At 44.9% G+C, this 12,576-nt stretch overlaps 1 protein-coding gene across 1 annotated transcript in view; it reads left to right on the top strand.

Moving 5' to 3' along the window:
* Positions 1 to 12,576, top strand: part of EPG5 (ectopic P-granules 5 autophagy tethering factor) — a 272,060-nt gene that overhangs the window by 169,888 nt on the left and 89,596 nt on the right. The window contains exons 24-27 of the mRNA XM_075327440.1: positions 3,619 to 3,742; positions 5,949 to 6,093; positions 7,652 to 7,826; positions 9,971 to 10,133. Of these exons, the coding sequence (XP_075183555.1) occupies positions 3,619 to 3,742; positions 5,949 to 6,093; positions 7,652 to 7,826; positions 9,971 to 10,133 (607 nt within the window). The remainder of the gene's footprint in view (positions 1 to 3,618; positions 3,743 to 5,948; positions 6,094 to 7,651; positions 7,827 to 9,970; positions 10,134 to 12,576) is intronic.

Here is a 12,576-nt window from a genome sequence, read left to right as displayed (position 1 = left end):
CTGCGGGGGAAGGATCAGCTTCAAAACCTATCTAATTTGCCTGCTGCGCCCTCTACTGTTGGAGAATATAATTATTACCTTCGTGCCCCCCCTTGTTTAATTGAGTATTTATTTACCAATGTAACAAAATTCTGAATATTTATGCTGGTATTCCCTAAAAGAAAAATAAAACAGCAGGTAATAAATTAGCTACATACTAAAACTAAAAATGAACAAACACTGAAAATAACCTATATCTTACAACAATATACATTGCTGGGGAATTTTAAAACCTTACGATAAACACTGTATCCATAAAGAAACAAAAAACCTTTCATAACAGAAATAAATGAGACGTGATTAAATGACAACTGGAACTGGACGACTAACCTGCAAAAATATAGAAATTGTTTAGAAATAATCGTAAAAACAGAAAAGATAATAGAGTCACAAAATAAAAATATATTGTTCGAATAAATCGCCATTAACAAACAAAACAACACAGAAATTAAATCGCACATCCCATGAAATCTAATATTCCCTATTCAGGTATAAGCAGTAAACTAAAAAATGGGAAATCCTGAACTCTAAGGGTTAAACCAAAGTCACTATTGGGGAAAGACACATTCCATCCTTATCTCTTAAAAGCGAGAGATGAAAAATAACAAAAGATGACTTTTTTTCTAACAAAGACGTAGCAGTGAACACATCCATTTCCCACATCTACATTGGATGCATTATACATTTTTCCTTATTTCTTTTTACAAATGGATTTGATACATTTTGACATCAGTGGGGGTAAGTCGTTTACAATTTTTGTTTTAAATTAACTAACACAGTACAAAGAAATATATTTACCTTCCTCTATTTTATTTTGATATAATGCTGCAGGACTTCTAAAATACCAATTGATTTTATATGAACAGATATCTTTCTATTCATCAATTCTGTAAAAGTTTCACTTACTTATCTTTGACTTGCATTTATGGGATAGCTGAGTAAACAAATATACTGTTTATACTTATTCAAATGTGTTAGTTATATATACCAGAGAACACCTCCCACCGGGGATGGGTGGAGAACTTTGGACAAAGAGCCATTGCGAGGGGCGTGGCTTATGAGGTGTACTGCCATCAGAGGTGCAGCAAGATGGCCGCCACAGGAAGTTCCAGGCACCTCACTTCCGGGTGTAGCATCCATGTTGTGACTCCCTGGGTGTACTGGGAGTGGCTGGAACTACGTAGTAAACCAGTGGTGTTACTTTTAGTGCCTGTAAACCAATTTGCATTCCAGCATACAAAGGAGAGATTTCATTAGTACCAGATATGAATGACTTTTAAAGGAGAACAATGAGGCACAGCTGGAGAAAAACATTTAGTGATTCTACAAACAGCAACACACAGTGAATAGGGTCTTTGTCCTCCAGTATACCCTCACTGGAGATTAATCTGAACTTCAGTACATGGGTTGCAGCCTGCCATCTAGTGGTAGTCCAACGATTTTACACAACTTTTTTTTTTTTTACAATCTTTCATAGATTTTTCCGCTCTCTCTTTTTTTGTAACTAGGGCGACAGCGTTCTCAGCTCCTACTATAAACAATCTCTTCTTGAACAGATTATACAATGCTCTAATTGGACCGGCCGGTTCCAACTGAACCCTTTTTCCCTCCTCCCTGTTATGCAATAAGGACACACTTAGACGTCCAACGTACGAATACAAAATCGTTCCTCGTACGTTCCTATTTTTTCTGGCTTCTTACATAACAGTGCATGAGTTAATACTCAGGGAAATACGCTGATTCAAAACACTTTTCTCCACCACCAGAATCCCTCCCCCTCTTTCCCGTGTAAGAGGACGCACATTTCCAGCGTCTAACACGTGGATACTAATACCATTCTCCACGTGTTCCTATCCAGCTATAAAACACAGAAATCGATGTGTTAAAAAAAACACTGGGGGAAACGCCGATTCCCTTATCTCTCTGTTCCAAAAACAAACCATCAATTACAAGATAGTGAAAAAAACGCATAAACCAGTTAATTTCTCTCTAATCCAAACAAAATAGCACTTCTCTTTCTTTCAAATCACTACAACTCCTTCGTTTGCTTTACTACACAAAGGCTGCTGCTACGTCCTGTATGTTAGCCCACTGACCCCTCCTTTCTCCTCACTCCAAAGAGCTGCACTGTCTCTGCCTCTTCACTCCTAGCAGGGATGGGTAATTCACTAACCCCCCTTGCTTCCCTTGTTCACAGTGTAGAAATGCAGGCTGCTTCTGTGGGCTTCTACACTCCCCCTCCGTCTGCCCGCTCAGCGAAAGAATGTAGCTGCGTGAATGAGTGACCCCACCTTTTTCTCCTCCACAGAACAAAGCAGCTGCGTCTGCAGGCTCCTTTTCTTCCCTCTGCCTTTTCGCTCCAAGCAGCAGGCAATTAACTCTTTGAGAACTAAATCAGAGCATAGAATCTACAAGCTATCTATGAAGCTAAAAGCCCCGTTTACAACTCAGAAATACAGACAGTCAGATCCTTTAAAACCTACGCCTAGGACCTATGGGGGCTGGGTCCTTCTCTAGGTCACCGGCGAGTGACAGTCACACCGTTGGGTCTCCGGTGCACTACCATTCTCCGGGCTAGTGACCACCCCCTTTCGCCAGGTGTCTCTCGAACCACAGGTAAAACAGCACACACAATGTATATGATGCTTACCACGGAACGGAGGGTGATCAAGTCCTCGATATCGAGCAACACCTGGATACTTGTGGAATAGCCCCCAGACGTCCGGAAAATGGAAGATCTGACTCACCCTTCTCGGTGGCCCCACGTTGGGCGCCAACTGTCAGGGTTAAAATGACGACGATGATGGTGAGACTCAAAAGGTCTCTCGGGATCTGACTGCTGTTTCTAATCATAATGTCATGTGTGCACACGAGAATGAAGAATAAAGGGACAGCAAGTCAGTTACATCTATCTCCATGATTGGCACTGACCAAGTGGTCTTTATTATTTGAAAAAACCCTAAACCGAGTAGTAAGGGGGTGTAAACAAACGTTTTAGTCCAATCAAGTATCGTAGGTTGGGGCTTCATGACGTATATGATCTGCATATCCGATCTTTGATTGGACAGTCCAGACTCCAGGATTTCTTTTATTTCTTTTGTCCATCTGTCTCGGGTGCAAACAGGATACGGCAGCCATCTTTGAGAATACATGTGCTGAGATATATATATATATATATATATATATATATATATATATATATATATATATATATATATATATATATATATATATATTATTGTTTTAAGGGAGAGTACACTGAATATGCAATATACCTATATAAACGTATTAGTAAAAGAGAACAAAGACATGCATAGATATGTGTGTTAGTTTACATCTTACTGAACTATATACCTGAGTCTATGAAATGGCTGAATTAAGTATTTTTGTATACTCAATTCTTGTCCTCAACACATAGAGGCCAGAATGTTTGCATATGGTGTGATCATAGAAAGGTATGTTCCCATGTTAATCAAAAAGGGAGATGTGATTGGCAATTATTAATGCAGAATATGAGATCTCAAGACTTTTTTTTTTTTTTTTTTTTTTTTTAAATTTATGTATTTATCTTTTTTATAGATTATTTAACGTGTTCATTGTTTGGCTTGACGATGATAAGCTGCAGAAAGCAGAAGTGTATATTCCATCCCTTCCCAAGCAGTACGACCCTCACCGACTGGCTAAGATCTTACGTAATGAGCAGGTAAGAAATTATTTAAAGAGAAACAACAACCAGAAAGATTTCTTTATCGCTTCATTTGGAGGGACAGTACCTATTGTGTCCTGTGTTCCCCAATAAAGGCTCCAAAAAAGATTTTATGGTGAGTACCCAAAATCTTCTTTTTCCAAGTATATGATATTGATGGCCTGTATATAGGGCCGGCTCCAGGTTTTCAAGGAGTAGGCCCCATGCACAAACAGACATACACATAGACAAATTCACAAAAATACATAGAAAGAGACATAAATCTATAAACAGGCAAGCACACTGACATACATAAACACACATCATACATGCACACACGGGACACATTAGAGATATTATTAATATGGGGAAGGCGGCAGCATTCTCCTCACCTGCCCCCCGCTTGTCTCCTGAGAGGCATCTCCCGGGCATGTGGCTGTGCAGAGCGCGCTGCTTGAATGCCGTCACTTTAACAGACATGGCTTTGCACAGTGCACTATGAATCAGTGTCTGCTAGTAGTGACGCATATGGGCCGCCACTGCACATTAATTCTTTTGTGTGCCGGCCCGGCAACGTCATTGCTAGTAGACAAGCCCGCTCACAGTTCACACTGACACTTCTGTATATCCAACACAGAAGACATGGGAGCTACAGTGTATCCATCACAGGAGGGGCTGAGGGCAAATGCATCACAGGGGAGGCTGGGGAAAATACATAACAGGACATACACATTACTGGGGGGACATACACATTACTGGGGGGGACATACACATTACTAGGGGGGACATACACATTACGGGGGGGGGACATACACATTACTGGGGGGGACATACACATTACTAGGGGGGACATACACATTACGGGGGGGACATGCACATTACTGGGGGGGACATGCACATTACTGGGGGGGGGACATGCACATTACTGGGGGGACATGCACATTACTGGGGGGGACATACACATTACTGGGGGTGGGCATGCACATTACTGGGGGTGGGCATGCACATTACTGGGGGGGGACATGCACATTACTGGGGAGGACATGCACATTACTGGTGGTGGGCATGCACATTACTGGGGGTGGGCATGCACATTACTGGGGAGGACATGCACATTACTGGGGAGGACATGCACATTACTGGGGAGGACATGCACATTACTGGTGGGACATGCACATTACTGGTGGGACATGCACATTACTGGGGAGGACATGCACATTACTGGGGAGGACATGCACATTACTGGTGGTGGGCATGCACATTACTGGGGGTGGGCATGCACATTACTGGGGAGGACATGCTCATTACTGGGGAGGACATGCACATTACTGGGGAGGACATGCACATTACTGGTGGGACATGCACATTACTGGGGGGGCATGCACATTACTGGGGGGGCATGCACATTACTGGGGAGGACATGCACATTACTGGGGAGGACATGCACATTACTGGGGAGGACATGCACATTACTGGGGGGATATGCACATTACTGGGGGGCATGCACATTACTGGTGGGACATGCACATTACTGGTGGGACATGCACATTACTGGGGGGGACATGCACATTACTGGGGGGGACATGCACATTACTGGGGGGGACATGCACATCACTGGGGGGGACATGCACATTACTGGTGGGACATGCACATTACTGGGGGGGACATGCACATTACTGGTGGGACATGCACATTACTGGGGGGGGCATGCACTTTTGTGGGGGGCATTCAGCTGTTCCTCTTCATCTGTGGGAGAGCCCCTGTCTTACAGTGCAGTGCATGCATTTGCACACAGCGTTCAGCAGTGAATGCTGCAGCCGCATGCTTGGCGAGTTTAAAGGGCCGGCAGCCAGCAAAGTGCAGCTGCTTACACGAGTACTGCGGTTCCCAGAAATCTGCCCTGGGGCCGCAGGAAAGATGGTGACCTGCTCCTGCTGACAGTAAGTGAGCCCCCCACTGGTTGTCCAGGGTCCCAGTACTTGCCTGGGTGCGTCGGGTGCTGACGTCGGCCCAGCCTGTACATACGACATGTCATCAATATCAATATCAGATCCAATGATGAGTTGTTTTGCCAGATATACAACATGTGCAGAGCGGGAATCACGTTGCATATTGGCCGTTCACGTCAATGGTAGTTGAGCTGCAGCACCCAGAATGGTAGACCGATAAACGTTGATGACCTGTTTGTTTGTTTTTTTATCCCACTTTTATTCTCATTCCCTAGAATCTGTGGATGGAATTCATTAACATGGAGCGAATCATATTTGAAATCCAAGAATGTGTAAATGGATGGAACCAAATCAAGGTAGAGATGGACACGAGTTTGCTGACTCCAGCCGTGACCGTGGACATCCCATCCCCATCATTAGGTACTATAACACAAATTGTCCTTCTGTCATGCTTCATGCTCTGCAGCTTTTCAGAGCTGACATCTTCCAGGGGGTCACGGACCCTCATGTGCTACAATCACACATGCAGATTTGATAAGTCTTTCCTTTTACATTTCCCACTCCTGTAAGACTAGATCTGCATGGTAATTGGTAACACGTGATGTCCTACGGTGTCTCAGAGCGACCTACCCCGACTGACACAGAATCCCAAATGTTTCCATATCGGTTGGATTCTGTGTTGCATGCAACTCGTCTGATGTAAAATAGTCTCAGACAAGTCTCCTGACACAAAACATATCACCATATGGCCTCAATCTTGTATCCACTCCTTTGGCTAAAAAAAACTGCACCACAAACTGCATGTGTGATTTGAGCCCTGTTTTAGATTTGCTTTCCCTTCTCATTGATCACATATGTGCTAGATTAAATAGTTTTTCCATAGTCGTGATAAATATAGCGCTCTTTACACAAAATGCAAACTATTATTAATTACCTAAGATTAAAGACAATCTGTCACCAGTTTTTTGTTATGCAATCTGAGCGCAGCATGATGTAGATGCAGAGACCCTGATTCCAGTGATATATCGCTTACTGGACTGCTTGGTACAGTTTTCATAGAATCCCTGTTTTCTCTGCTGTAGATATAGCAGTGCTCAGAATGCTGTGCTCTGTATAACTCCGCCCTCACCCTTGATTGGAAGCTTCCTGGGTACACTGTGCATTGTCAGCTGCCAATCAGTGGTGGGGACGGGGTTACCCAGATTAGCTGTGTTGAGGATAAGAATTGAGTATCCAAAAATACTTAATTCAGCCATTTCATAGACTCAGGTATATAGTTTAGTAGATGTAAACTAACGCACATATTTATGCATGTCTTTGTTCTTTTTACTAATACGTATATATGCATATTCAGTGTATTTTCCTTAACGCAGTATAGATCAGTATATGTAACTTGAAGATGGCTGCCATATCCTGTCTACACCCGGGATGATGAACAAAGGAATTGCTAAGCCTGGACTGACCAATCAAGAAGAGACTATGCTAATTTCTATACGTCATGAAGCCCCGACCTACGATACTTGATTGGACTAAACTTTTGTTTACGCCCCTTTACTTCTTGGTCCTATAGGGGCTTTGTCTAAGAATAAAGAGAGCCAGTTGCCCAGTGTCTGTCGTGAGAGAGAGAGAGTCATAATTGATTCAACTAATTGTTATTCTTTCTCGTTGTGCACACGCGACAATATAATTTGAAACAGCAGTCAGATCTAGAGGTACCGTTTGGGTCCCGTCCTTAACAGCTGGACTGGTCTGCATGCGAGACCTAGACCTGCAGTGATAATCTCTTGCTGATAAAACACTGATTGTATTGTAACTACAGCACACAGCCAAATAAGTGACAAATCTGAAGCTCTCTGTTCCTATCTCATTCCTCTCTTAGAATAAATAGCAAATACCTGCTGACAGATTGCTTTTAAGTCATTTTTTTTTTCCCGATTTTATAATCCCAATTTCACAATTGTCACATTTATCACCTCAGCTGCTAAAGAGAGAATCATTCTGAACCTGAAGAAGCATCCGGCCCCCTGCCCGGGCATCACCCTGCAGCTGATGAAACCTCCTGTTTCCGTCATTCCGCCTTCATGTTATATCAACACCCAGGATGCCATGAAACTAGTGCACAAAGATCTGACCGTCCTGCAGCAGCACGCCAAGTAAGGGCCACGGATGTAGCATGCCTGTAGTTGTCTGTGAACAATCACGCTTTACATACCATTTTTTTTTCTAAATATGTCTTATATTCTTGCGCTGATTCATTTCTTCTAATATCTTTATTGTGATCGGTGTTCCCTTTTTTTCAATATAAAGCTGTAAATACCCTGCATTGTCGCAGTTAATGATATTCATCAGACACTGATCTGTTCAGTTTTCACAGTAATAGTCCCACTTTCTGTTCTTTACATAGAGATTTGGAGCAATAGACTGACCCTTTTTGTATAGAAGCGTTATCTGAGCATGCTCTCATCTAGGCAAAGGTCATTATCCAGTTAGGTGGAAAAAGTGAGCTGTGACCGTCACCTGTCGTACGTGTTGGATCATTTTATCTACTTTTATATAGAGGTGTTATCACCAAACCTACCAGCACAATAGGTGATGTCACAGCTCACCTTCTCTCCCTGTACAATCACTGATATCACTTCTATATACAGTAGATAACACAGGACCCGCCATTCACAACAGATAGTGTCACAGCTCACCCCATCCTCCCACTCTTGTACAGTGATTGATAACACAAAAGCCACTCTTCACAACAGGTGATGTCACAGCTCACCTCCTTCTCCTGTACAATGATGGACAACACCTCTATACACGGTAGATAACACAGGCCCCACCATTCACAACAGGTGTCACAGCTCACCTCATCCTTCCCCTCCTGTTCAGTGACTGATAACACTTCTATATACAGTAGATAACACCGGACCCGCCATTCAGAATAGGTGATTTCACAGCTCACCTCTTCCTCCTGTACAATGACTGATAACACCTCTATATACGATAGATAACACAGGAACTGCCATTCACAACAGGTAGTGTCACAGCTCACCTCATCCTTCCCCTCCTGTACAGTGATTGATAACACAGAAGGCAGTATTCACAACAGGTGATGTCACCTTCCCCTGTACAATGACTTATATCACCAATCCCTTTATTATTGTGTTGACTGTTGAGAATTTATTGTCAATATGATGTAATACTTGACACATTTTATTAATAAAAATGTATGGTTTAAAAAAAAAACAATGCTTTATATCACCTCTATATATAGTAGATAACACGGGTCACCTCCTCCTTCAGTAGATGATTTCACAGCTCACCTCCTCCTCCTTTCCCATGACTGATAACACCTCTGTATACGGTAGATAACGCAGGATCCACCGTTCACAATAGGTGATGTCATAGCTCACCTCCTCCCCCTGTATAATGACTTATAACACCTCTATATATAGTAGATAACACAGGACCCCCCTTTCACAATAGGAAATGTCACAGCTCACCTCCTCCCACTCCTGTACAATGACTGATAACACAGGATCCACCATTCACAATAGGTGATGTCACAGCTCACCTCCTCTCACTCCTGTACAATAACTGATAACACCTCTATATACTATAGATAACACAGGATTCACCATTCACAATAGGTGATGTCACAGCTCACCTCCTCCCACTCCTGTACAATGACTGATATCTACAGTATATAGAGGGGTTAACATAGAATCCCCCCATTCACAATAGGAAATGTCATAGCTCCCCTCCTACCACTCCTGTACAATGACTGATAACAGAGTCACCATTTATCCACCATTTGCAATAGGTCTTGTCACAACTCACCTCTTCCCCGCCTGTACAGTGACTGATAACACCTCTATTTACAGTAGATAACATAAGATCCCCAGTTCACCTCCTCACAGTGCCTCTATCAGTCATGGTAGATGAGGAGGAGGAGGAGAGCTTTGGCATCACCTATTGTGAATGGTGGATGCTGCGTTACAGAACAGAAAATATGAGTCTAGTGTTGCGCCTAGTGCCCAGTGTGAAAACTGCAGGGTTGTTTGTTTTTGTTTCATTACAGATTGGAAAAGTGAAAAAAAAAAGTCTCCTCCATGTAACATAATAACCTGATAAACAATAGGACATTTTCTGATGACCCGTCCCTTTTAATATCTGATGGTGCATTGGCTTTATGTAGTCACCACTAGGGGAGACAATAAGTATTCATCACACCGGTGTAGGTAACTCTCGCCCCCTTAGACATTGATAATACGATCTAGGACTTGAATTGTCCCTGTCATTGCAGAACGGCTTCCATGCGGGAGTCCCAGCAAGTGGCCTTGGACAGTGAAATGCTGGATACAATCCCCAAACTTTACGTGAATAGAGAGGAACAGCTAGAAATGAAGATGGAGTGCCGGGGAAATCTGAATAAGACGTGCAGCGGGCCTGCGGTGGCCACGGTCAAGGTGAGGGATGGTGTCTGTGAGGGATGGTGTCTGTGAGGGATGGTGTCTGTGAGGGATGGTGTCTGTGAGGGATGGTGTCGGTGAGGGATGGTGTCGGTGAGGGATGGTGTCGGTGAGGGATGGTGTCGGTGAGGGATGGTGTCGGTGAGGGATGGTGTCGGTGAGGGGTGGTGTCGGTGTCGCTGAGGGATGGTGTCGCTGAGGGATGGTGTCGCTGAGGGATGGTGTCGGTGCACTGTCTGCTTAACTTTACTTTACGACACCTCAGGGCGTAGTTAGAAGAAAAGAAGGATTTTTGTGTACTCACCGTAAAATCTTTCTCTGAGTCTTCATTGGGGGACACAGGACCATGGGTGTATGCTGCTGTGACTAGGAGGCTGACACTAAGTGAACATAAAAAGAGTTAGCTCCTCCCTGGCAGTGTACACCCTGAGCCGGAGGCGGTACTATGCCAGTTTTGTGTAAAAGCAGTAGTAGGAGAGCCTTGAACAACCATAACTAAACAATGTAATACAAGAGAAAAATGTGTGTTGAAAAAAACAGTGCCTTATGGGCACGTAAATATACAGTAGCCGGATGGAAACAAAGGTGACCCGCAAACAACATCGGGAAACATCCGGTAAAGGAAGACCTCACAATCCAAACAGGGTGGGTGCTGTGTCCCCCAATGAAGACTCAGAGAAAGAGATTTTACGGTGAGTACACAAAAATCCTTCTTTCTCTATTGCCTTCATTGGGGGACACAGGACCATGGGACGTCCAAAAGCAGTCCCTGGGTGGGTACATAAGCCGTCCTACAGAACCAAAGCAAACAACAAATTCTGTGGGAACGCTCTGTACAAATGTTTACTACCTTTTTAGAGGTGTGCGACGGCCGTCTGCAACACCTTTCTCCCAAGGCAGGCATCTGCTGATGCCTGGGTGTGGACCCTGTAAAACCTGGTCAAGGTATGAAGACTGGACCACGTTGCGGCTTTGCAGACTTGCTCGGATGAAGCCTGGTGTCTGATTGCCCAAGACGCCCCAACTGCCCGGGTGGAATGGGCTCTTACTCCCCTCGGAGGGGACTTGTCCCTGACTCGGTAGGACTCCGCAATGGCTGATCTGATCCATCTGGCAATGGTAGCCTTTGGACACCGGCATGCCCTTATTGGAACCAGCAGGCAGGACGAACAGGTTGTCTAATTTGCGGAAAGGCGCAGTTCTCGAGACGTAAGTCCTGAGCGCTCGTACTAAGTCCAGAGTGTGTAGTGACCTTTCCAAGGAGTGAGTGGGTGCCGGACAAAAAGATGGAAGGACGATCTCCTCATTCAGGTGAAAAGGAGACACCACCTTCGGCAGGAACTCCGGAGACGGGCGCAGGACAACCTTGTCCTGGTGAAAAACCATAAAAGGTGAGTGGCACGACAGAGCTGCCAGTTCGGACGTTCTCCTGATTGAAGTGACCGCCACCAAAAAGACCACTTTCCAGGATAAGTGTGAGAATGAAGATTCTCTGAGTGGTTCAAAGGGAGCCAGTTGGAGGGATCCTAAAACTAGATTAAGATCCCATGGTTCTAGCGGAGCCCGATAGGGCGGATTCAGATGAGCGACTCCTTGGATGAACGTCTTGACCTGCGGACGTGATGCTAGGTTTCTTTGGAAAAGAACAGACAAAGCCGAAACCTGCCCCTTGATGGTTGCCAGCGAGAGACCCGCTTGCAACCCTGCCTGAAGGAACGCTAGAAGCGTCGGTAGTGAAAAAACTAGCGGGGAGAGATTGCCGTTGACCTCGCACCACTGAAAAAAAGCCTTCCAGGTCCGGTAGTAGATCTTCGACGATGAGGGCTTTCGAGCCCTAATCATAGTCTGAATCACTTCTGGAGCAAACACTGACTGGGCTAACAGCCAGGATTCAAGAGCCATGCCGTCAAATTGAGAACCCCTGAATTTTGATGGAAGAGCGGACCCTGAGACAGCAGGTCCGGCCGATCTGGAAGCCGCCATGGGGTGTCTGCGACGAGCTGTGCGAGTTCTGCGAACCATGCTCGCCTGGGCCATTCTGGAGCGATGAGAATCACCGGAATGCCCTCTGCCTTGATTTTCTTGAGGACTCTTGGAATCAGTGGCAACGGCGGAAAGATGAACGGTAGTCTGAACTGTTTCCACGGAAGAATGAGGGCGTCGACTCCTAGCGCCTGCTGGTCGTGGTAGCGGGATATGAACTGTGGAACTTGATTGTTGAACCGCGAGGCCATCAGGTCCACATCCAGAGTCCCCCACCTGTGGCAAATCTGCTCGAAAACCTCTCTGTTTAGAGACCATTCGCCCGACGCCAGACCCTGTCTGCTGAGGTAGTCGGCCGCCCAATTTTCCGCGCCGGGGATATGTACCGCGGAGATCCTGGCGTTGTGAGACTCTGTCCACTGTATGATCCTCTTCACCTCTCTCATCGCCATGACGC

Source organism: Anomaloglossus baeobatrachus, chromosome 1 (assembly GCF_048569485.1).
Source record: "Anomaloglossus baeobatrachus isolate aAnoBae1 chromosome 1, aAnoBae1.hap1, whole genome shotgun sequence".
NCBI classification, from domain to species: Eukaryota; Metazoa; Chordata; class Amphibia; order Anura; family Aromobatidae; genus Anomaloglossus; species Anomaloglossus baeobatrachus.
The sequence above is the reverse complement of the archived record's forward strand: the minus strand, read 5'-3'. Positions and strand labels throughout refer to the sequence as shown.